Source organism: Balaenoptera musculus, chromosome 8 (genome assembly GCF_009873245.2).
Source record: "Balaenoptera musculus isolate JJ_BM4_2016_0621 chromosome 8, mBalMus1.pri.v3, whole genome shotgun sequence".
Lineage (NCBI taxonomy): Eukaryota > Metazoa > Chordata > Mammalia > Artiodactyla > Balaenopteridae > Balaenoptera > Balaenoptera musculus.
The window spans coordinates 24,487,972-24,513,271 of NC_045792.1; the positions used below are offsets into that span (position 1 = coordinate 24,487,972).

Sequence of the window (25,300 nt, forward strand, 5' to 3'; positions counted from 1 at the left end):
ATAACTTAGATTGCCTCTGTGTGTGTGTGTGTGTGTGTGTGTGTGTGTGTGTTGAGCGAGGTTGGGGAAGTGGTTGTGAAGCAGAGATAACTGCTATAACTAGTTATCTCTCGGCACCCACATGACTAGCTCTTATGAGATGTACAAAAGATAATGGGCCTAACGACTATCTTTGATATCCTAAAAATACTTTATTTTGATTCAACCACACAAATCATGTCCAACCATGATGCCTTTTATCATTGGCATCTCTCTGCCCTGGGCACGTGGATAACATGGGGTGATAAGAGCTGTTGACTTACACCATAAGCAAGATTCTATGGCCTTGATCATCTAACACTCTGTTGAATTTTTTAAGTTCTTCATCATATCTTGTTATTATTTTTTTCCTGAGAGCTTTGTATGTCTCATTTGCAATGCTTACTGTTAACAAGGGGCTTTGTGGATAGTATGTTAAAGGATCAGGGAATTTTATATATCAGTCAAGCTTTAAAAGCACAGCACCTTTAACTTTTGGTTTCTTCCTATAACAATAGATATTCCATTTTTTTCACAGCCCTGCTGTTTGTAGCATTTGCCCTCTGTATGTTTTGCCTGTACAGCTTCATGCCACTGGTGATTAAAGTCACTAGTGCCACTTCTGTCAACCTGGGCATCCTGACAGCTGACCTCTACAGTCTTTTCTTTGGACTCTTTCTGTTTGGCTATAAGGTGAGCAAATAGATCTTGTTCAAATCAGAACACTTGTTTGGTTTAAAAGAAGTAATGGGTTTCTTTAAGATTTTAGATCCCAAAATGAAACCTTCTCATCTTCTTGACAAGAATTTCTTTGGACACTCTCACTCCAGGCAAATAGCATGTTAGTGTTATTGTAAGAGTCTTGCTTTGAGAACTACTGCCTTAGAAATCCATCTTTCCGGGACTTCCCTGGTGGCACAGTGGTTAAGAATCTGCCTGCCAATGCAGGTGACACGGGTTCAAGCCCGGGTCCAGTAAGATCTCACATGCCGCGGAGCAACCAAGCCCGTGTGCCACAACTACTGAGCCTGTGCTCTAGAGCCCGTGAGCTACAACTACTGAGCCCGTGAGCCACAACTACTGAAGCCCGTGCACCTAGAGCCCATGCTCCGCAACAAGAGAAGCCCGCGCGCCACAACGAAGAGTAGCCCCTGCTTGCTGCAACTAGAGAAAGCCCGCGTGCAGCAACAAAGACCCAAAACAGCCAAAAATAAATAAATAAATAAATTTATTTTTAAAAAAAAAGAAAGAAATCCATCTTTCCATAGTATAAAGCTTGTTGACTTGGCTGCTATTACAGTCATTTGAACAAATAGTTAGAATGTCGGCTGTTGCTTGATAATTTTGGTTTTAGCTGGGGATAGCAACTATATTTCTTTATCCGTATAAAATTTTGTATCTGGGTGGAAATTGCTTGGCACTGATTTACACTGTTCCCAGGAATTGGCCAGGAACTCACAATGCCTAGTTCAGTGTGTTCTCAGAAATTTCTGCTTAAGAAACATAAACCATTTTTGCTTTTACATGTCACAGGAACCAGCTGTTATCTTGGCAAACTTGCTGGTTAAGGTATTCCTGAACTAAGACTGAAGAAGTATTTATAGCTTTTTGGTGGCATCATTAAAAAGTAACAAATGTCAAAGTGAATCAGGGAAGTGATCCTGACAGCCCTAGACTTTTTTTTCTATGATAGCAATCATTAAGGGGTACAAAGTGGGCCTTAAAAGTGAGTTTAAAAAAAAGTGAGTTAGCTGTTCTGTGGTGCTGTTCTTGCATTTCACATGGCCACCACTAGGGGACCATGGTGTTTTTATTCTGCAGTTCAAGGCCAGTTGATGGCTACCCATACCCAGAGAAAGCTTGAGAGCTCTGCAGTATAACATTTGACCCCTCTTACCTGTGCTTTTTTTTAAACTAAACATATTGAGGTAGCTTTAGTAGTTTAACTTTTACTTTTCCCTTATTAGTAAAATAATGTCCAAGGAGGAAGTAAGGTTAAAGAAATAAAAGCTTCAAAGTGAAAGTACACTTGTCACTACCTGACTATTATAAGATCCCTTAATGTAGATATTTGCTTTTTAACTGTATTAACTTTAATGAGAAAAAGCCTTCTTTTGTGTCATTTTTTTTGGCCACATGACTCATACTATTATTCTCAAAAGTGGAACATGCAAACTATAAGTTCCTTTGCAGTTCTTTTGCTTTATGTTTCTTTGTCCCTGAATGTCTAGCAGCTCACTCATAACCATATCAGATTTTATTCTTTTTGGTCAAAGGTTGTTCCAAGACTTGTAGAGCAAAGAGGAGGTCTGCTGTGATCTTCAGAGTAAATTACAGAGGTGGGAAATCATTCAGAGCATAATGACGATATCTAGGATCTTAGAAGAAATTTTTAAAGACAGAATCATAAGTTCAATATGTCACTAATTTAAAGAAATTATAGTATCTAAAATAACTTTGGCTCTGATATTTTGAAACACAGTTGAAAAAGACATTAAACAATTTCTGTATTCATTGGTGTCAGACTCTGCCTCCTCTGGATTGATCTTGAGTAAATACTCACTGAACAGAGTAGCCACAAGAAATTTCCTGTATAGATCCAGACACAAAGGGTAAAATTTAAAAAACAGTCTCTGATTCAGGAGACTTATTATCTCACTCCCTCAGAGTCTCTCTCTTCTAATAAAGGTGCCTCCATTTAATCATGTGCCTTCTTAAGAGGAAAAAGATACTTTTTTCTTATAAACATTTAAAACCACCAAACCAAACAGGACATGTTTTGAATAAGTTACTTAGGTTTTCCCACAGGTAACAGTGAACATTCTATTGGAGAGCATGATTGACCTTCATGATACTGACTTTAAAAGTTTAGGGTACTCTACATAGCTTTAACTCCCTTTAATCTTTTCTGAATCATTTTTCCCCCCCAAAAAACATTTATTCAATACCAGCTATGTGCTGGGTGCTGTGCTGAGATTGGATCCAAGAATGAAACCTGTGGAGGAAATTAGTTTGGCTGCTGCTCTGGTTGACATTATCACTGGCTTTGCATCATCACTGAATCCAGTGGAGGCCTTCCAGCTTTGAGGAGGGCTGTGGCTATTCCATTCCTTAAAAAGTTCTAATGGTTTAAGGTTAAGAAGTAATTGAGCATCTATGAAACATTAACATGTTGAAGCCAACAGTGACCCATAGAAGCCCATACCTGGAGATGACTGTAATCTACTTAATACTCATTTCAAAACCCATTTCATTTTTTCCTTCTACCTTTGGGAGTGTGTCTTTTTTTTTTAATTAATTTATTTTATTCACTTATTTTTGGCTGCATTGGGTCTTCGTTGCTGTGCGCAGGCTGTTCTCTAGTTGCGGCCAGTGGGGGCTACTCTTCATTGCGGCGTGCGGGCTTCTCATTGCGGTGGCTTCTCTTGTTGCGAAGCACAGGCTCTAGGAGTGTGGGCTTCAGTAGTTGTAGCACGCGAGCTCAGTAGTTGTGGCTCACGGGCTCTAGAGTGCAGGCTCAGTATTTGTGGCGCACGGGCGTAGTTGCTCTGTGGCATGTGGGATCCTCCCGAACCAGGGCTCGAACCCATGTCCCCTGCATAGGCAGGCAGATTCCCAACCACTGAACCACCAGGGAAGCCTGGGAGTGTGTCTTACTTTTTCTTCTCTCTCATCTTCTTTCTCTTCTCCTTCTCCAAACCATTCTGTTTTCTTATTGTTTCACACCAGTGTTGTAAGCTGTGCCTAGGGTCTGAATCTGGGTCTCTCATGGTACCATGCTAAAATTTTAGTCTCTCCACTAAGTAAGTGGGACTAGTTGTGAGGTGGGATGCAGCTGGGTTATCACAGAGAAAGGCAAAAGTCCATTTCCTAAACATCCAAGAATCCAGTTGGCTAATGTGGTGGGTGATGGGGGCAGAGCTCACACATTCACCAGTACACACACACAGGACGGTTTTGGTCATTAGCATCTCCTAGGGCAACTTTCAGAAAAAAAAATTATGAGAAGGTAACCCTCAAATCTCCGTTGACAAAAGGCAGCAGCAAAGATGTGTATGTGAGGGAGCACTGTCCATAGCCTATTATCTCCTCCTAGTTTTCAGGACTCTACATCCTCTCTTTCACCGTCATCATGGTGGGGTTCATTCTGTACTGCTCCACCCCGACACGCACTGCAGAGCTGGCTGAAAGCAGCATGCCACCAGTCACCAGCATTGGAATCGACAACCTGGGACTGAAGCTTGAGGAGAACCTCCAGGAGGCCCACCCTGCAGTCTTGTAGCTGGAGAAGAAGGCACACACGTACACCTGGGGTTTCCTGGGAAGCTGGAAGCTGTCACCTGGATAAAGCAGAGCCTACTGCCTTGGGATACTTGGAAAATTATCAGACTCAGAGTGAATACTCAGTAACATTGGATTGGATCCAGTGGTTAGATTTTACAAAGGAATACAAAATAATGTATCAAAAATAGAAATTCCAAAATAGGGCAGAAGCCAAGGCCAGAATTGTGTTGCTGTGTGTTTGAGGGCCAATACCTATTAGTGTCAGGGAGACAAGGAGTGGGGCCCACACTGGGGTCTTAGAGGTAGAAGTAGGAAAGCAGGATTGGATAGATACCTGGGTGTGAGCCAGCCTCAGGACAGAGCCTGAAAGCAGGCTGTCCAGGCTGGGCTGGGTAGTCAGGAGGAGGGGCAGCCCAGGATGGTTTTGGAGTAGGTTTCCTCATTTGGAGGCATCTGAGTTTTGTCCTGCTGAGGCAGTTATTGTCCTTGTACAAGCCTCGTGGCCTTTAGGCCACTAGGTGAGGTCTGGTGACTGATTGCACATGTTGGGAACATGGGTGGGGCAGTACTTGAGAAATCCTGGGATACAACTGTGAGTACCATAGAAGCCGTAAAGTAGAGTACAGTAAACCTAGGAACCTTCTCCCAATTGTTATTATGCTACTTCTTAGCAAATAATGTGCCATGAGATTTTTATGATACTTCTTCAATACAGAGTATTAATATGTAGCATCATTATGATATCAACTACACTTTACAAAAACTCTGTATGTAAACTTTTTTAGGTAAAAATATAATAAAGAAGTTGAGGGTAAGTGTTCATATTATTAAAAGATTTTGATTTCATGGAAATATATTTACTGTGTGGTTTTTTTGATTACTTAATTCCCCTTGTGGATTTTAAATGACTTAATATATTCAAGATTTCCTCATATCCAACTTTTCAGAATTATGTCTTCTTAAAGCGAAGCAAACCTATCTATTTGGGGCTCTGCCAGAATGGAGGGGAAATCAGAGTAAGCTCCCAGATCATTTGCTGGAATAAACATTTAAAATTTTTGAATTACCTTAATGGGTTTTTTGAAAAACCTTTTTGAGTGAAATAACCTTTCACTTCCTGCAGCCAATTAAAACTGATGTTTGTTTTTCACTCCTTACCATTAACAACTGTCAGTGAATGGAAAAAGATTATGTTAAAATGTTTCGCCTTTTGGGGAAGACTTCCAGTTTGATTAATACACTGATTATTTCTTAAAATATCTTGCTTAATAATAAACTTGTATATATAGGGATAGTGGTGAAGTAGAGAATCTCAGGTGACAATATCCCACATGTCTGTCAAGGCTAAGCTCAAATGTCATCTCTACTATGAAGCCTTTTTTAAGCCATCTGGGCTGGGTCCCCCACCTCCTCTAGGTTCACAGGGCCCTTCCTCGTAGCACTTATTGAATTGAGGTGTTGCTGTTTACCTGCCTCTCCTCACCACGGGTTGAGCTCTTCCAGGTCAACAGCCTTTTAGCATCTTTCTAGTCCTTTGCTCATCTTACTTCTTGAGTGATTATTAAATGAACTTTGTCTTTGGTCTCAGTTCAGAACGTTTAAGGGGAGATTGATCTAAAGTAAGGCCTTTTATGCAGATACATGTCTGTAGGGAGTAAGTTATCCTACCCTGCTCTCTTTCTACCCATCACCCTTAATCCTGGTGTTTCCCCTTGCTTGCTCCCTTTGGAAAGGGGCAGAGGAGTTCCAATCTGGGCATCCCAAATTAAAACTCAGAATAATGTTCCAAAGAAGCAATGCTATGAATGACATTCAGCAACTAAATAATAGTACTGCAAGGCTGTGCAAGGTTTAAGGAAGTTGTGAAGACTGTCAGTTTAACCAGCCTGCATAATACCACTTTCATGGAATATATGTTTTCAAACATCTGGCTTACACACACGCTTCTTTTTTATTTATTTATTTATTTATTTATTTATTTATTTTTGGCTGCATTGGGTCTTTGTTGCTGCGCACGGGCTTTCCTCTAGTTGCGGCGAGTGGGAGCCACTCTTCATTGCAGTGCACAGGCTTCTCACTGCGGTGGCTTCTCTTGTTGAGGAGCACAGGCTCTAGGTGTGTGGGCTTCAGTAGCTGTGGTGCACGGGCTCAGTAGTTGTGGCTCACAGGCTCTAGAGCACAGGCTCAGTAGTTGTGGCGCACGGACTTAGTTGCTCCATGGAATATGGGTTCCCGGACCAGGGCTCAAACACATGTCCCCTGCTTTGGCAGGTGGATCCTTAACCACTGGCCACCAGGGAAGCCCAACACACAAGCTTTTGAAACACAACACGTTCTTAAGTTGAAAACCTCCTATAAATTCTTTCTCAGCCTATTAGAGCAATATTGATTTTTCTATATTTTTTGTAGATATTCGTGCCATTAAAAAAAAAATCCTGCTGAATAATATAATAGAGTTGCTAGGTCATTCCCTAGTGTTGTATAGGGGTAATAAATTGTGCAATTGGACTGTGGTAACACTGTAAGAAGAGAGGGCTTTGCTGGAGCCATTTTTGTTATTTGCATTTTGAATCTAGGTTCTCTTTTGTGGATGAGTAGTTAACATTTCTCATCTTTCTGATACTAGTGTCTCACAGAGAATTGGTATGTAAGATCAGTATTTCCAGCAGGTGGCGCTTTAACAATTATAAAAAAGACCTGTGACATAATCTTTCATTTTGTAGTGCCTCCATAACGTTCTGTTAAATCAAAGTGTTTTGTTTTAAAAGAGGGTATTATGATGACTGTCCTCAGCAGGGATTGCCTTTGATTAACTGTTGAAGAATGCAGGTGCCAGAAAAGTTGAAATATCCTTTGCAGGTCATAGTTTGGTGGCTAAAGTGAATACAGGATCCAGGATTCCCTTCAGTTTAGTCGGCGGCCTGAAGTTCCCACTGCTTCTTGAAACTGAGTTCTGAGGGGGCCGTAGTCCCTGTGGAATGCACCTCCAATGAGAGGAACTGGGAAGATTTTCCTGTAAAAACTAGCTTGATGGTGCAGTTTTCTCTGCGGCTCTGGAGCCTGCCCTTTTAAGAAGCTGTCGACATGCATCTCTGTGAGGTCTTCTATATGCCTAGTCACGATTCTCTTTTCTGTCATTATTATGGTGATGTACCATTTTCATCCACATTTAATCACTTAGTATCTGGATATATCCTCAGCCCTCAAAAGATACCAATAAATCAGGGAAATTCAGCAAATAGCCACTTAGCTTATTAAAAGACAAGAGATTTATGAGGAAATTAGGTAATGCTGAACATGCAGTTCTTCAATAGTATTTTTTTTTTCAATAGTATTTTTATAAAGAGTGTTTTGAGAAGTCTGGCTATATATATGTGGAATATCGAGAGGAGTAAAGCCTCTTTAGGATAGCAAAATTTTACCTGTAGGATTTAATGTCCCAAAGTTTCTTCCCCCAATGCTTTCTTCATACACTTTATTCCTGGTTTAAATATTGCCCTCTTTAGCAATCTTAAAGTGCAGACACTTCTGGAGAAGAAAATTGGAAAGGGGAGAGAAATGATACGAATAAAAAACATGGGCCATTTGAACAATTATTGGCTCCAACTTACCATAACAAGCATTCAGATGGTGCCATATAATCATCACTCAATGAGCTATTCTTCACAGCCTGCCCAATGGGGAGGCCAGACTCTATATACCAGGTGAGATGTAGAGGACTTGCAGTGGTAGTAGCCGGAACTTGGAGTCCCACTTTCGTTGACCTCAGATGTTGCCTTCTTTCTGCTTGGTGACAGTGCTTTTCCACTTTTCCCTGAGTGTTTCACATTCTTTCAGATTCATATTCTGACTTTGGTCTTGTGGTCCCATGTGGGACCTTATCCACCTTGGTCTTCATAAAAAGTCCAGTACAGGTACCTTTACATGATAGGACACACACAGACACACACACCACCATCACCAACTCCTACGTAGACCACTCCCCCCAACATCTTATTTTTCCAGAAATTGCAGTTGTTGATAAGATTGATTGCAGCAGTTTCAGGGAATCTGCCCTCACCCCTGACACACATCCAGAGACATTTCTGTAGAACTTCAGTTTCCTAGTCCAGCTGTTGGATTAAGTGTACAGGCATACCCCATTTTATTGTACTTGCTTTATTGTGTTTTGCTGATATCACGTTTTTTTACAAGTTGAAGGTTTGTGGCAACCCTGCATTGAGCAAGTATATTAGCACCATTTTTTCCAACAGCATTTGCTTACTTCATGTTTCTGTGTCACATTTTGGTAATTCTCACGATATTTCAATTTTTTTGTTATTATATATTTGTCATGGTGATCTGTGATCAGTGATCTTTGGTATTACTGTTGTAATTGTTTCAGGTGCCATGAACTGTGCCCATATAAGATAGTGAATTTAATTGATAAATGTTGTGAGTATTCTGACTATTCCACCAACCAGCCATTCTCCTGTCTCTCTCCCTAAGCCTCACTATTCCCTGAGACACAATAATATTGAAATTTGGTCTATTAATAACCCTACAGTGGCCTCTAAGTGTTCAAGCGAAAGGAAGAGTCACATGTCTCTCACTTTAAATCAAAAGCTAGAAATGATTAAGCTTAGTGAGGAAGGCATGTTGAAAGCTGAAAAAACTAGGCTTCTTGAGCCAAACAGCCAAGTCATGACTGCAGAGGAAAAGTTCTTGAAGGAAATTATGTGCTACTCCAGTGAACACATGAATGATAAAAAAGCGAAACAGCCTTATTGCTGATATGCCGAAAATTTTGGTGGCCTGGATAGATCAAACCAGTTACAACATTCCCTTAAACCAAAGACCAATCCAGAGCAAAGCCCTAACTCTCTTCAATTCTGTGAAGGCTGATACAGGTTAGGAAGCTGCAGAAGAAAAGTTTGCAGTTGACAGAGGTTGGTTCATGAGGTTTAAGACAAGAAGCCATCTCCATAACATGAAAGTGCAAGGTGACTCAGTAAGTGCTGATGTAGAAGCTGCAGCAAGTTATCCAAAAGATTAGCTAAGATAATTCATGAATGTGGCTCCTCTAAACAGATTTTCAATGTAGATGAAAGAGCCTTCTGCTGGAAGAAGATGCCATCTAGGACTTTCCATAGCTAGAGAGGAGAAATCATTGCCTGGCTTCAAAGCTTCAAAGGACAGGCTGACTCTCTTATTAGAGGTCTTTTTGAAACAAGTTTTACTGTGGGTAAAATGCTATCAAACAGCATTGCATGCTACAGAGAAATCATTCATGAAAGTAAGAGTAAAGTGATGCAGCAAACTTCATTGTTGCCTTATATTAAGAAATTGCCATGGCCACCCCAAACTTTAGCAACCACCACCCTGATCAGTTGGCAGCCATCAACACTGAGGCAAGACCCTCCACCAGCAAACAGATTAAGACTTGCTGAAGCCTCTGATGATGCTTAGCACTTTTTAGCAATAAAGTACTTTAAAATTAAGCTATATACATTGTTTTCTTAGATACAATATTATTGCATACTTAACTGACTACATGTAACTTTTATATGCACTGGGAAACCAGAAAAAATTGTGTGACTTGCTTTATTGTGATATTTGCTCTATTGCAGAGGACTGGAATCAAATCCGTAATATCTTCAAGATATGCCTGTATATAGTGACTTTACTTGGATACAGTTGGTATACAAAATTTATTTGGTCTCCCATCAATTTAGAGCATTCAGTAGGAGGGGGAGGGTCAAGTCTTAATACCTGATCTGATAACTAAAGTGTGAGACATGCCAGAGCAGGGGGATTTGGCTTAGTTGAGAGCTAAATTTGGCTGGTGAGCACAGTCCTGAGAACTCTTTGGTCATGATGTAGAAACATGGTTCAAGTCCACATCTCCTTGTGGAGAGCAGTGCAGGAGGAATCTAGGCTAGGCCAAAGGACACTGTCTGGGAGATCTATTTGCAGAGAGCAGGGAACTCTCAAATTGCCTGGAGTTCAGTGACCACATGCTAATCCTTTAGAGGAAGGCTGGCTAGATTATGGGAGGACACTCACATAGACCCCCCAAACAGGGATGCAGGGGGCAGGGAGAAGAAACTGGGGAAGGTGTGAGTCCTAGGCCCCTGGTACTAGGATGAGTTCAAGAAAAGTAACTGGGGGCATCATCAAAGACAGACAAATCAATTTGGCCCTCAAATAGGCCTGTGGCCTTAGAATGTTCTTTAACCTTCTAACATGTACATTTCTCCAGCTGACTATCCTACCATTAAGCTCAGTAAGTTGAACTGAAGCACATCATGGTTTCTATCCCCTTCACTTCATCATCTGCCTCACCTTTTAACGTAGCAAGTGGAGAAATGTCCCTTTTAGAAGGTTAAAGAACATTCTAAGGCCACAGGCCTATTTGGGGACCAATTTATAACAATTAAAAACAATACCTTTCAATTTGGTTATCCTTTTAATTTTCTTCCCTCGTTACTAATTTTGCTGTTTCAACAGTGATAGATAATGCAGTTGGGAATAATTCATGTGTTTTCAACTGAGTGGGACAAGAGAGGAAGGGCTACGAGTGCTCCGAGAAGGGAGAGAACCCTGTGGATTCCATCTACTAGGAGGAGGAGATGGACTTGAGCTGAAGCTTGGATAATGAAGTAAGCGTTAAGTACAAAAAGAAGAAGTGGAAGAAGTACTTGCCCCTAATATAATTAAATAATTATTATTTAGATACATGGAGAATTATGAGCTTTAAGCATTGACACTCAAGAACAACCATTTGACAGTACTTGATTTGGTAGCATTCAAGCCTGCCAGAGAGTGTTTTTAGTCCTTGGGAATTTGAAAATAAGTTCTGAGCTTCAGTTTTTGGCTGCTTCCCAGACACAGGCCTGCTACCCAGGGAACTATTAGAAATGCCAGCCAGAATAGTTAATGTGCTGCTATATTAAACCCTGAGAGAGATGGAGTTCTTCATCTACAGCTTAAAAAAACCATTAACCAAAAAGCAACCAAACCAAAAAACTCCTGGGTGAATCGGAGTTCACAAATAGATTGGCAAACCTGACCAGAGAGCTCTTCTGGAGGAAACCATCAGACTTGGGATCACAAAGCAGCTGGCATAGTGATTGTGAGCACAGCTGGGTACAATCCTGGCTCTTCCTATTGCTGAGTGAGCCTCAGGCAAGTGATTTCATTTGTGTGTCTGTTTTCTCATCTGAAAATGTGAAGATTAGGTGAGAGAATGCACGTCAAGTGCTGAGCACATGTACTGCCCCTCTGGCAATGTTTGGGGCCCACTGTCCTCTGAGGGGACTGGTTCTGCCTACCTGGGCTTGCAGTCACTCTCTTCATACACTGGCTATTTCAAGTTTCATAATCTCACTACCTTCTTTGTTATCTTAAGACACCCAGCTGTTTCTGCTGTTGACAGTAAAGGAGGAAGATCCAAAAATGAAGGAAGTGCAAAGTAACTTGTCATTATTAATGTCACAAATATAAACTGCTCCATAAAATGGGGGCACAGTTATGTCTCATTTATTTTACTAATGAATTATTCTAGAACTCATAACCCTATTAGTAAGAAGTTCTCTTTTTAGGGGCTCTCCCCATTCCCTGAATTACCTGAAAACACAGGGGCTTCAGCAATTCCAAATGGTTGAGGGGTGCTTTCATTCAACTTTTGTACCAGGTAGGCTAGACTGCTTATCCTGCATTTCTATTCCAAATTGTCATGATGGTAGATCCTTTGCAATGTGGCACTTCATGCACTCCATCAACCAACTTTTCTTTTGTCAAATTGTTTGTCATTGATAATTTACTCTAAATGCCATGATTTTAGCAATTGACCCTCAGTTTGTTTTTTGGTTTTGGAGGAGTCGAAAGCCCTCCAAGTCCATATTCAGTGGTCTCCAGATTGACAGGCAAATGGAAAATATCGCCAGGTATAGGAAGTATTCTTCTATTACTATATCTCCTACCAACACAGCAAATGATTCACCTATCAAATGTGTAGCACAAGCAACTGCATTCCTCCATTCAGAATGTCCTACTGTATTTCTGTTACTTCTCTACCTTCAAGAAGTCTAAGGACCAGTTCAAGAAGTTTTCTTGTAAGTATCTGACCTCAGATACAACTGTTCAAGTGGCATATGTACCAGGTCTCCCCCATTACTTACATACTTCCCTACTGTGCTAACTAAAATGTGGGGTACTACTACCTGGGGCCCTTTGAGATAAGAGATTGTCAGTCCAGTGGCCTTCCATTAACAAGAATGCTTACTGCAGCTTTAATCATAATAGAAAAATGTTGGAAACAATTGATCCATCAACAGGAGAAAGGATTCATAAATTCTGGTATATTTGCAAATGTACTACCACTCAGAAATAAAATAGTATACACTACTGATAAATATAATAACATGAATAAAAAGTATTATATGAGTGAAAGAAGTCAGTAACAAAAGAGTACATATTGTATGATTCCATTTATATGAAGTTCAAAAGCTAATTTATGGGAATAGAAATTGGAACGGTGGCTGCCTCAAGGCAGCACAAGGGTTATTGGAAGGGGCATGAAGGAACTTTCTAGGATAACGGAAATACTCTACATCTTGCCAGGGAGTATTGATTACCTGGTTGTCTAATAGTCTTTTTTTTTTTTTAACATCTTTATTGGAGTATAATTGTTTTACAATGGTGTGTTAGTTTCTGCTTCATAACAAATTGAATCAGCTATACATATATATATATATACCCATATCCCTTCCCTCTTGCGTCTCCCTCCCACCCTCCCTATCCCAACCCTGTAGGTGGTCACAAAGCACCGAGCTGATCTCCCTGTGCTATGTGGCTGCTTCCCACTAGCTATCTATTTACATTTAGTAGTATATATAAGCCCATGCCACTCTCTCACTTCGCCCCAGCTTCCCCTTCCCCCTCCCCGTGTCCTCAAGTCCATTCTCTACATCTGCGTCTTTATTCCTGTCCTGCCCCTAGGTTCTTCAGAAGGATTTTTTTTGTTTTAGATTTTTTTGTTGTTTTAGATTCCATATATATATGTGTTAGCATACGGTATTTGTTTTTCTCTTTCTGACTTACTTCACTCTGTATGACAGACTCTAGGTCCATCCACCTCACTGCAAATAACTCAATTTCGTTTCTTTTTATGGCTGAGTAATATTTCATTGTATATATGTGCCACATCTTCTTTATCCATTCATCTGTGATGGACACTTAGGTTGCTTCCATGTCCTGGCTATTGTAAATAGAGCTGCAATGAACATTGTGGTACATGACTCTTTTTGAATTAATGGTTTTCTCAGGGTATATGCCCAGTAGTGGGATTGCTGTGTCATATGGTAGTTCTATTTTTAGTTTTTTAAGGAACCTCCATACTGTTCTCCATAGTGGCTGTATCAATTTACATTCCCACCAACAGTGCAAGAGGGTTCCCCTTTCTCCACATCCTCTCCAGCATTTATTGTTTGTAGATTTTTTGATGATGGCCATTCTGACTTGTGTGAGGTGGTACCTCATTGTAGTTTTGATTTGCATTTCTCTAATAATAAGTGATGTTGAGTATCCTTTCATGTGTCTGTTGGCAATCTGTATATCTTCTTTGGAGAAATGTCTATTTAGCTCTTTTGCCCATTTTTGGATTGGGTTCTTTGTTTTTTTGGCATTGAGCTGCATGAGCTGCTTGTAAATTTTGGAGATTAATCCTTTGTCAGTTGCTTCATTTGTATATATTTTCTCCCATTCTGAGGGCTGTCTTTTCGTCTTGTTCATGGTTTTAAGTTTCATTAGATTCAATTTGTTTATTTTTGTTTTTATTTTCATTTCTCTAGGAGCTGGGTCAAAAAGGATCTTGCTGTGATTTATGTCATAGAGTGTTCTGCCTATGTTTTCCTCTAAGAGTTTGATAGTGTCTGGCCTTACATTTAGGTCTTTAATCCATTTTGAGTTTATTTTTGTGTATGGTGTTAGGGAGTGTTCTAATTTCATTCTTTTACATGTAGCTGTCCAGTTTTCCCAGCACCACTTATTGAAGAGGCTGTCTTTTCTCCATTGTATATTCTTGCCTCCTTTATCAAAGATAAGGTGACCATATGTGCGTGGGTTTATCTCTGGGCTTTCTATCCTGTTCCATTGATCTATATTTCTGGTTTTGTGCCAGTACCATACTATCTTGATTACTGTAGCTTTGCAGTATAGTCTGAAGTCCAGGAGCCTGATTCCTCCAGCTGTTTTTCTTTCTCAGGATTGCTTTGGCTATTTGGGGTCTTTTGTGTTTCCATACAAATTGTGAAATGTTTTGTTCTACTTCTGTGAAAAATGCCATTGGTAGTTTGATAAGGATTGCATTGAATCTGTAGATTGCTTTGGGGAGTATAGTCATTTTCACAATGTTGATTCTTCCAATCCAAGAACATGGTATATCTCTCCACCTGTTTGTATCATCTTTAATTTCTTTCATCAGTGCCTTATACTTTTCTGCATACAGGTCTTTTGTCTCCTTAGGTAGGTTTATTCCTAGGTATTTTATTCTTTTTGTTGCAATGGTAAATGGGAGTGTTTCCTTAATTTCTCTTTCAGATTTTTCATCGTTAGTGTATAAGTATGCAAGAGATTTTTGTGCACGAATTTTGAATCCTTCTACTTTACCAAATCTTTAGGATGCAAACAGTGACAGTTTTACTCTTCTTTTCCGATTTGGATTCCTTTTATTTCTTTTTCTTCTCTGATTGCCATGGTTAAACTTTCAAAACTATGTTGAATACTAGTGGTGAGAGTGGACAACCTTGTCTTGTTCCTGATCTTAGAGGAAATGGTTTCAGGTTTTCACCGTTGAGAATGATGTTGGCTGTGGGTTTGTCATATATGGCCTTTATTATGTTGAGGTAGGTTCCCTCTATGACTACTTTCTGGAGAGTTTTTATCAAAAATGGGTGTTGAATTTTGTCAAAAGCTTTTTCTGCATCTATTGAGATTATCATATGGTTTTTATCATTCAGTTTGTTAATATGGTGTATCACATTGATTGATTTGCGTATATTGAAGAATCCTTGCATTCCTGGGCTAAACCCCACTTGATCATGGTGTATGATCCTTTTAATGTGCTGTTGGATTCTGCTTGCTAGTATTTTGTTGAGGATATTTGTATCTATGTTCATCAGTGATATTGGTCTGTAGTTTTTTTTCTTTGTGACATCTTTGGTTTTGGTATCAGGGTGATGGAGGCCTTGTAGAATGAGTTTGGGAGTGTTCCTCCCTCTGCTATATTTTGGAAAAGTTTGAGAAGGATAGGTGTTAGCTCTTCTCTAAGTGTTTGATAGAATTCGCCTGTGAAGCCATCTGGTCCTGGGCTTTAGTTTGTCAGAAGATTTTTAATCACAGTCTCAATTTCAGTGCTTGTGATTGGTCTGTTCATATTTTCTATTTCTTCCTGGTTCAGTCTTGGAAGGTACTTTTCTAAGAATTTGTCCATTTTTTCCAGGTTGTCCATTTTATTGGCATATAGTTGCCTGTAGTAATCTCTCCTGATCCTTTGTATTTCTGCAGTGCCAGTTGTTACTTCTCCTTTTTCATTTCTAATTCTATTGAGTTGAGTCTACTCCCTTTTTTCTTGATGAGTCTGGCTAATGGTTTATCAATTTTGTTTAACTTCTCAAAGAACCAGCTTTTAGTTTTATTGATCTTTGCTATTGTTTCCTTCATTTCTTTTTCATTTATTTCTGATCTGGTCTTTATGATTTCTTTCCTTCTGCTAACTTTGGGGTATGTTTTCTTCTTTTTTTCTAATTGCTTAAGGTGTAAGGTTAGGTTGTTTATTTGAGATTTTTCTTGTTTCTTGAGGTAGGATTGTATTGCTATAAACTTCCCCCTTAGAACTGCTTTTGCTGCACCCCACAGGTTTTGGGTCGCTGTGTTTTCATTGTCATTTGTTTCTAGGTATTTTTTGATTTCCTCTTTGATTTCTTCAGTGATCCCTTGGTAATTCAGTAGTGTACTGTTGGCCTCCATGTGTTTGGTTCTTTTACAGTTTTTTTCTTGTAATTGATATCTAGTGGCATATTGTTGTGGTCAGAAAAGATGCTTGATATGATTTCAATTTTCTTATATTTACTGAGGCTTGATTTGTGACCCAAGATATGAACTGTCCTGGAGAATGTTCCATGAGCACTAAAGAAGAAAGTGTATTCTGTTGTTTTTGGATGGAATGTCCTATAAATATCAGTTAAGTCCATCTTGTCACATGTGTCGTTTAAAGCTTGTGTTTCCTTATTTATTTTCATTTTTGATGATCTGTCCATTGGTGAAAGTGGGGTGTTAAAGTCCCCTACTGTGATTGTGTTACTGTGCATTTCCCCTTTTATGGTTATTAACATTTGCCTTATGTATTGAGGTACTCCTATGTTGCGTACATAAATACTTACAATTGTTATATCTTCTTCTTGGATTGATCCCTTGATCATTATGTAGTGTCCTTCTTTGTCTCTTGTAATAGTCTTTGTTTTAAAGTCTATTTTTTCTGATATGAGAATTGCTACTCCAGCTTTCTTTTGATTTCCATTTGCATGGAATATCTTTTTCCATCCCCTCACTTTCAGTCTGTATGTGTCCCTAGGTCTGAAGTGGGTCTCCTGTAGACACCATATATATGGGTCTTGTTTTTGTATCCATTCAGCCAGTCTATGTCTTTTGGTTGGAGCATTTAATCCATTTACATTCAAGGTAATTATCAATATGTATGTTCCTATTACCATTTTCTTAGTTATTTTGGGTTTGTTATTGTAGGTCTTTTGCTTCTCTCATGTTTCCTGCCTAGAGAAGTTCCTTTAGCATTTGTTGTAAAGCTGGTTTGGTGGTGCTGAATTCTCTTAGCTTTTGCTTTTCTGTAAAGGTTTTAATTTCTCTGTCAAATCTGAATGAGATCTTCGCTGGGTAGAGTAATCTTGGTTGTAGGTTTTTCCCTTACATCACTTTAAATATGTCCTGCCACTCCCTTCTGGCTTGCAGAGTTTCTGCTGAAAGATCAGCTGTTAACCTTATGGGGATTCCCTTGTATGTTATTTGTTGTTTTTCCCTTGCTGCTTTTAATATTTTTTCGTGGTATTTAATTTTTGATAGTTTGATTAATATGTGTCTTGACATGTCTGTCCTTGGATTTATCCTGTGTGGGACTCTCTGTGCTTCCTGGACTTGATTGACTATTTCCTTTCCCATATTAGGGAAGTTTTCAACTATAATCTCTTCAAATATTTTCTCAGTCCCTTTCTTTTCCTCTTCTTCTTCTGGGACCCGTGTAATTCAAATGTTGGTGTGTTTAATGTTGTCCCAGAAGGTCTCTAAGACTGTCCTCAATTCTTTTCATTCTTTTTTCTTTCTTCTGCTCTGTGATAGTTATTTCCACTATTTTATCTTCCAGGTCACTTATCCGGTCTTCTACCTCAGTTATTCTGCTATTGATTCCTTCTAGAGAATTTTTAATTTCATTTACTGTGTTGTTCATCATTGTTTGTTTGCTCTTTAGTTCTTCTAAAAGTCCTTGTTAAACATTTCTTGTATTTTCTCCATTCTATTTCCAAGATTTTGGATCATCTTTACTATCATTACTCTGAATTCTTTTACAGGTAGACTGCCTATTTCCTCTTCATTTGTTTGGCCTGGTGGGTTTTTACCTTACTCCATCATCTGCTGTGTTTCTCTGTCTTCTCATTTTGCTTAACTTACTGTGTTTGGGGTCTCCTTTTCACAGTCTGCAGGTTCATAGTTCCTGTTGTTTTTGGTGTCTGTCCCTGGTGGCTAAGTGTTCTTCAGTGAGTTGTGTAGCTTCCTGGTGGAGGGGGCTAGTGCCTGTGGTCTGGTGGGTGGGGCTGGATCTTGTCTTTCTGGTGGGCAGGATCGCATCTGGGGGTGTGTTTTGGGGTCTCTGTGACCTTATTATGATTTTAGGCAGCCTCTCTGCTAATGGGTGGTGTTGTGTTCCTGTCTTGCTAGTTGTTTGGCATAGGGTGTCCATCTCTGTAGCTTGCTGGTCGTTGAGTGGAGCTGGGTCTGAGCATTGAGATGGAGATCTCTGGGAGAGCTTTTGCTGTTTGATATTAAGTGGAGCCAGCAGGTCTCTGGTGGATCAATGTCCTGAACTTGGCTCTCTCACCTCAGAGGTACAGGGCTGACACCCGGCTGGAACACCAAGACTGAAAAAAAGAAAGAAAGAAGGAGAGAAAGAAAGAGAGAGAGAGAAAGAGAGAGAGGGAGAGAAAGAAAGAAAATAAAATAAAATTATTAAAAGAAAAATTAAGAAAAATTATTAAAAATAAAAATATTAAAAAGTAATTCAAAAAAGAAAAAAGAAAAGAAAGAAAGAAAGAAGAGAGCAACCAAACCAAAAAACAAATCCACCCATGATAACAAGCGCTAAAAACTATACTAAAAAAAAAAAACCCAAATGGACAGAACGCTTGGACAAATGGTAAAAGCAAAGCTATACAGACAAAATCACACAAAGAAGCGTACATATACACACTCACAAATAGCGAAAAAGGAAAATATATATATATTTATATATAAAAAAGAAAAAGGAAGAGAACAACCAAATCAATAAAGAAATCTACCAATGATAATAAACTCTAAATACTAAACTAAGATAAACATAAAACCAAAACAAATTAGATGCAGAAAGCAAACTCCAAGTCTACAGTTGCTCCCAAAGTCCACTGCCTCACTTTTGGGATGATTCATTCTCTATTTTGGTATCCCACAGATGCAGGGTAAATCAAGTTGATTGTGGAGATTTAATCCGCTGCTCCTGAGGCTGCTGGGAGAAATTTCCCTTTCTCTTCTTTGTTAACACAGCTCCTGGGGTTCAGCTTTGGATTTGGCCCCACCTCTGCATGTAGGTCGCCTGAGGGCATCTGTTCCCACCCAGAAAGGATGGGGTTAAAGGAGCAGCTGATTTGGGGGCTCTGGCTCACTCAGGCCGGGGGGAGGGAGGGGTATGGAATATGGGGCAAGCCTGTGACGGCAGAAACCAGCACAATATTGCAATAGCCTGAGGTGTGCTGTGTGTTTTCCTGGGAAAGTTGTCCCTGGATCATGGGACCCTAGCAGTGGCGGGCTGCACAGGCTCCCAGGAGGGGAGGTGTGACTAGTGACCTATGCTTGCACAGAGGCTTCTTGGTGGCTGCAGCAGCAGCCTTAGCATTTCATGCCCATCTCTGGTGTCTGCGCTTATAGCTGTGGCTCGTGACCATCTCTGAAGCTCGTTTAGGTGGTGCTCTGAATCCATTCTCTTCGTGCACCCTGAAACAATGGTCTCTTGCCTCTTAGGCAGTTCCAGACATTTTCCCGGGCTCCCTCCTGGCTAGCTGTGGCACACTAGCCCCCTGCAGGCTGTGTTCATGCAGCCAACCCCAGTCCTCTCCCTGGGATCTGAACTCCAAAGCCCGAGCCTCAGCTCTCAGCTCCCACCCACCCCGGCAGGTGAGCAGACAAGCCTCTCAGGCTGGTGAGTGCTGGTCGGCACTGATCCTCTGTGCAGGACTCTCTCCACTTTGCCCTCTGCACCCCTGTTGCTGTGCTCTCCTCCGTGGCTCCGAAGCTTCCCCACCACCACCACCCCTGCCCCCCGTCTCCACCAGTGAAGGGGTTTCCTAGTGTGTGGAGACTTTTCCTCCTTCACAGTTCCCTCCCAGAGGGGCAGGTCCCATCCCTATTCTTTTGTCTCTGTTTTTTCTTTTTTCTTTTGCCCTACCCAGGTAGGTGGGGAGTTTTCTTGCCTTTTGGGAAGTCTGAGGTCTTCTGCCAGCATTCGGTAGGTGTTCTGTAGGAGTTGTTCCATATGTAGATGTATTTCTGATGTATTTGTGGGGAGGAAGGTGATCTCCACATCTTACTCCTCCACCATCTCGAAGGTCTCTCTCCAATAGTCTTTTTATGGCCATTGATTCCTTCTATTCAAATCTATCTCATCTTGCATTGCTCCTATTCTATATGACCCACCTGGGTTCTACCTTCCACCTTCCAGCTGTGACCTGTCTTGGTACTTCTCAGAAGGGGAAACCGTAGTGGGTTGTGAAGGAAGTGCTGCACAACAAGGATGACACAGACAGTTCCCTGTGGACACTGGTATGGTGGTAAACATCATACAGTCCAGAAGTGTGGCTGTGGGATAGGACCTTCCAACTTTAGAATTCTCCTAGAGGGTTAGGAGCCTCCTGCCAAACAAGTAAGGAAATTTTTGTCTGCTCTTTGTGAGAGGAGAACTTGACACTCCAAATAGCAGCCTCCTTCAAGGACTCATTATTAACTTAATGAAGACAAACTAATATAGGTATAAATTTTTAAAATTATAATGTTAAATAAGTAAAAATCCTAAAGGTCAGTATGCCATGTTAGGCAGAATAATGGCCTCCCAAAGATGTCCAAGTCCTAATCCTTGGAACCCATGGATATGTGACCTTACATAGTAAAAGAAACTTTACAGATGTGATCAAGTTAAGGATCTTGAGATGGAGAGAATATCCTGGGTTATTGGGTGGGTCCCGTGTAATCACAGGGGCTCCTTATAAGTGAAAGGGGGAAGCAGGAGAGTCAGAGAAGGAGATGTGACAATGAAAGCAGAATCAGAGTGATACAACATGAAAAAGACTTGACTGGCCATTGCTGACTTTGAAGATGGTGGGGCACCATGAAACAAGGAAGGTGGGTAGATTCTAGATACTGGAAAAAGCCAAGAAAACTAGAGACTCCACAAAGGAACACAGCCCTGCCCATACCTTAATTTTAGTTCAGTGAGGACCATTTCAGCTTTCTGATCTCCAGAACCATATGACAGTAAGTTTGTGTTGTTTTAAGTCCCCAGGTTTGTGGTAGTTTGTTACACAGCACTAGAAAACATACACCAACAATTTGTGGTTAATATACACTTGCATCCAGGGGTCAAGTTGTATAGGGGTACAAGAGGGCTGAGTGTCAGGTATCCTGGTTCTATTCTTATCAACTAACTGAATGACCATGGACAATTATTCTGTTCAGGTCTCTGGGCCCTGATCCTCTTCTGTAAAATGGGGATGATGGCAGCCTCATCTTTAAATTATTTATCTGAAATATGTGTTGATCAGTACCCTGAGCCCAGAGAAGAATCAGATTGAGGGAAGGGCCTGGGTTTTGTAGTTAGTTAGACCTGTGTTCAAATCCCAGCTCTCTTATTTACTGGCTTAAATCGTAGGCAAGTTACTTAACCTCTTTGAGCCTTTTCTTCATCTGCAAAATGAGAAGGATAATCATGCCTGTTAACTCATGGGATTAAACTGTCAACACATGTTAAGCTCTTAGAACAAGTCCTGGCATATAGCAAGTGCTCAGCACACTATTTGTTGTGTTTATTATCTCTGTGACCTTTGGTAAAGTTATCATATAAAGATGGGCTTTTGTTTACTTATAATGTGGTTGTACTCTAAAAAATATATACTTCATAGATTTCTATGAGGGTTAAAGAATGGTGCCTGAGGGATTTCCCTGGTGTCGCAGTGGTTAAGACTCTGTGCTCCCAGTGCAGGAGGCCTGTGTTCGATCCCTGGTTCGGGAACTAGATCCCACATGCATGCGGCAACTAAGAGTTTGCCTGCCACAACTAAGGAGCCCATGTGCTGCAACTAAGGAGTCCGCCTACCACAAATAAGACCCAGCGCAACCAAATAAATAAATAAATATTTAAAAAAAGAAAAAGAATGGTGCCTGACACTTAGTAAGCATTCAAAAAAACAAAATAAAAAACCTCTCTTTTGGATAATGTGGGGGAATTCCTTAGAAACTTGGAACGGAATTGTGCGGTGGTTCAGTATTCAGGTTTTGGAGAAACACCTGGATTTGAATCTCATATATTTTTTGTGACTTTGGGTAAGTTACTTAATCTCTCTAAGCCTCAGCACTCTCACTTTAGTAGTTTCACCTTCAGGATTAAGATTCAGAATGCGAAAAACTCAGCATGGTGCCTAACACATAGTAAACACTTATTAAAAGGTAGAAGGATGTTATCTGACTTTAGAGGTATACTTTCAGATCAAAAGTATGCATTGTAAGTAGTTGATGCTCAGTAAATTCTGTTGAATTTATTTAACTCCAGAAAGTAACCTTTTTTGGGTGGATTTTCATCCTGGGGCTCATTTGGTCTTTTAAAATAAATTTTCCTCTTATTAACACAGATGATCTATTACTGTATTGAAAACTGATGAAGTAAACATAAGGAAATCACAAAAATTTTCCTCACATCCTACCAACCAGAGACACCATCAATAATTTGGAGAATATTTTTCTAGATTTTTATGCATATGGATATATAATTAAACTTTGCACACATATATACACACAGATCTACATGTATGGAACTATATAGTACATAGCTATATAGTACAATTTAAATTTTCTTTTTTTCATTCAACAAGGTGTCATAGACATCTTTCTAAGGCAGAGAATATTAACCTTCCTAAGAGTTGAATAGTGTTTCCTTCAACGGATAACCTGAGGCCTGGTAAATCAGATAACTGGACACTAGGTGGCGGTGTTGAAATGAAAATTTTGGAAAATAAACACTGACGGTACGCAGGAACAAAAGGCGTACGGGACTTTGTTCAGCTGAATCCTGTTCCTGACATCCTGATAATGAATAACTGGTGAAAGGACATTATTCTGATTAAGACTATTACTCTGGCGGATCCATATTCCCCCAGCTTGGGCTGCAGACATCAAGCGTCTAAGATTTATAAGACTGCATTCTGATTTCTTTTACCATCCATCTGTGAAACTGAAAATCTGCTCTACTTATTATTTCTTTCACACTCTCTCCCCAACCCCGCTACCAGACACGACAGATGGATTGACACTCTTGCCGCCTCCCCACCCCAAAAAGCAACGCTGATTCTTGCTCCACGGCGGTTAGGCGAGAACTGGCTCCCTCTCTGGCCCAGGGTACTCTGGATGGTGCTTCACTTTGAGATTCCAAGTCCCAGAGACCATGATCCAACTCTCCTGGGAATTTTTATTCCCCATAGCAACTGTGTCCACAGGGAGATAACAGATCAACCCAGACCTTCAGAATTCCAGCCTTCCTTGGGTTTCTTTTGTTTTATTTTTTCTTTGTTTTTTTGCAGATACTTTCTACTTCTGATCCCAACACATAACCCCCACCCAGACACACACACACCCAGACACACACACACACACACACACACACACACACCCATTGGTATTTGTGCAGAATGCTCTATTGGGAAGTGTGCAAGAAGCAAGTCTAGAGTTTCAGCTCTGCTAATAACTGACCTTGTGGTCTTTGTTAAATCCCTTACCTCCCTTACCTTATTTCTTCATCTCAGTTTTGTTAAATATGAGTAATAACAACAGCTGGCTCCACTCTGAGGTATTAAATATGTAGACCATATGTTTGCTTAGGGCCCTCCCAGCCCCACCCATTAAAAAATGAGAAAAAATCTTCTGAAAGAATTTGATAATTTCTATTTTAAAAAATTGCTGTCGTAGGAAAAATCAGAACGTTATGAATTTCTTTATATTTATTTTGTGATTTAGTTTGTTTTTATCTTACACCACACTGACTTCTCAAACCACTCCATAGTAGAGGCTCCTACAAGCTTAGTACCATCAAAATTCTCTGTGATTCAGGGCACAAGGGTATTTTCCAAGTCAGAGCTCTAACTACACGGTCTATTATAGCACTGAGTCACGGACAAAATTTCATCTTAAGGGAAGTAGCACAAGGGGTTTGTTCACACAGACTCTATGAAAAGCCACAAGTGACACTTGCTCTGGAAGCTAACCCTTTTGGTTTTAGCTGGAGAAAATGTCTGTCTTGATTTCAGCATCTGAAGAGGGAGAGCTTGAGGAGATGTTTTGGGAAAGGACATTATTGAAACATTAAATGCAATCTAGCTTGCTACCTGGGCACAAGCAACCAAAAAGAGAGTTAAACTAGTGACCCAAATAAAACATTGTCAATTTGATAACATTTGAGTCAATTTAATTCAATTCAATATATTTTGATGCAGTTAACAGCTTTTGAGTCCCTACTGTAGCTAGAGTATGTGAAAGATGAAGAAATGAATTTGAATTCATCCCGACCATAAGGAGGTATAATCTAGAATACACAAACGTATACACAATTGTCTTCTCTACTGTAGTCCAGTAAGCCCAGGGACTTTGTATATCTTGTTCATCACCCTTTATCCCATTCCTGGAACATGGAGGAGCTCATTATTTTGGGGGGATGAATAAACATATAATCCATGCAAGGCAGAATGTGACAACTGCTATCAAAGAGTGATGTTGGAATGCAGAGGGGCAAGCAGTAATGCCAATTAAAAGGAAAAAGGGAGAGTGCTGAGGGAAAGAAGTATCTGAGCAGAGCTTTGAGGGATGGGTGGAATTTTGATGGGGGGGAAGAAGGGTGATAGAGATTGATCTCTTGTCTAAGAGGAAACATGATGAGCACAGGCAAGGAAGTAGAGAGAGACAAGGGGAAGACAAACTTCAAAACAAAACAAAAGGAAGCACATATAGGCCTCCTGTGGCAGGCACTGCTTTAAGCACTTTAAAAGCATCGACTCATTTAATTCACAGTAACCCTATGAGATACATGCTATAATTATCCTCATCTAACAGATGAGGGAACTGAGGCACAGAGAGGTCGAATAATGTTCAAGGTCACACAACCACTAAGAGACAGAGCCAGCATTCAAACCCAGGCAATTAGTCTCCAGAGATTGTGTTAACCAATTGTGGTGAATTGCAAGAGTGGGTGCAGATTGCTTTTCTCTGTGTCCAAGGCCTTGGACTGTGACTTCATGGTTCTTCCCGTCAAGAGGTGGAGTCTACTTCTCTACCCCTTGAGTTTGGACTGATTTTATGACTTGCTTCTGTCAATCACATGCAACAGAAGAAACACTGTACCAGTTCCAAGCCTAGACCACACATGCTTCCTCTCTCACTATAAGAACCT

General features: G+C 40.3%; 1 protein-coding gene across 1 annotated transcript in view; it reads left to right on the forward strand.

The window, feature by feature from the left end:
* Positions 1-5,132, forward strand: part of SLC35F2 (solute carrier family 35 member F2) — a 46,470-nt gene extending 41,338 nt beyond the window's left edge. Inside the window, exons 7-8 of the mRNA XM_036862256.1 lie at positions 557-711; positions 4,115-5,132. Of these exons, the coding sequence (XP_036718151.1) occupies positions 557-711; positions 4,115-4,300 (341 nt within the window). The 3' untranslated portion in view covers positions 4,301-5,132. The remainder of the gene's footprint in view (positions 1-556; positions 712-4,114) is intronic.
* The last annotated feature ends 20,168 nt before the right edge of the window (positions 5,133-25,300 follow it).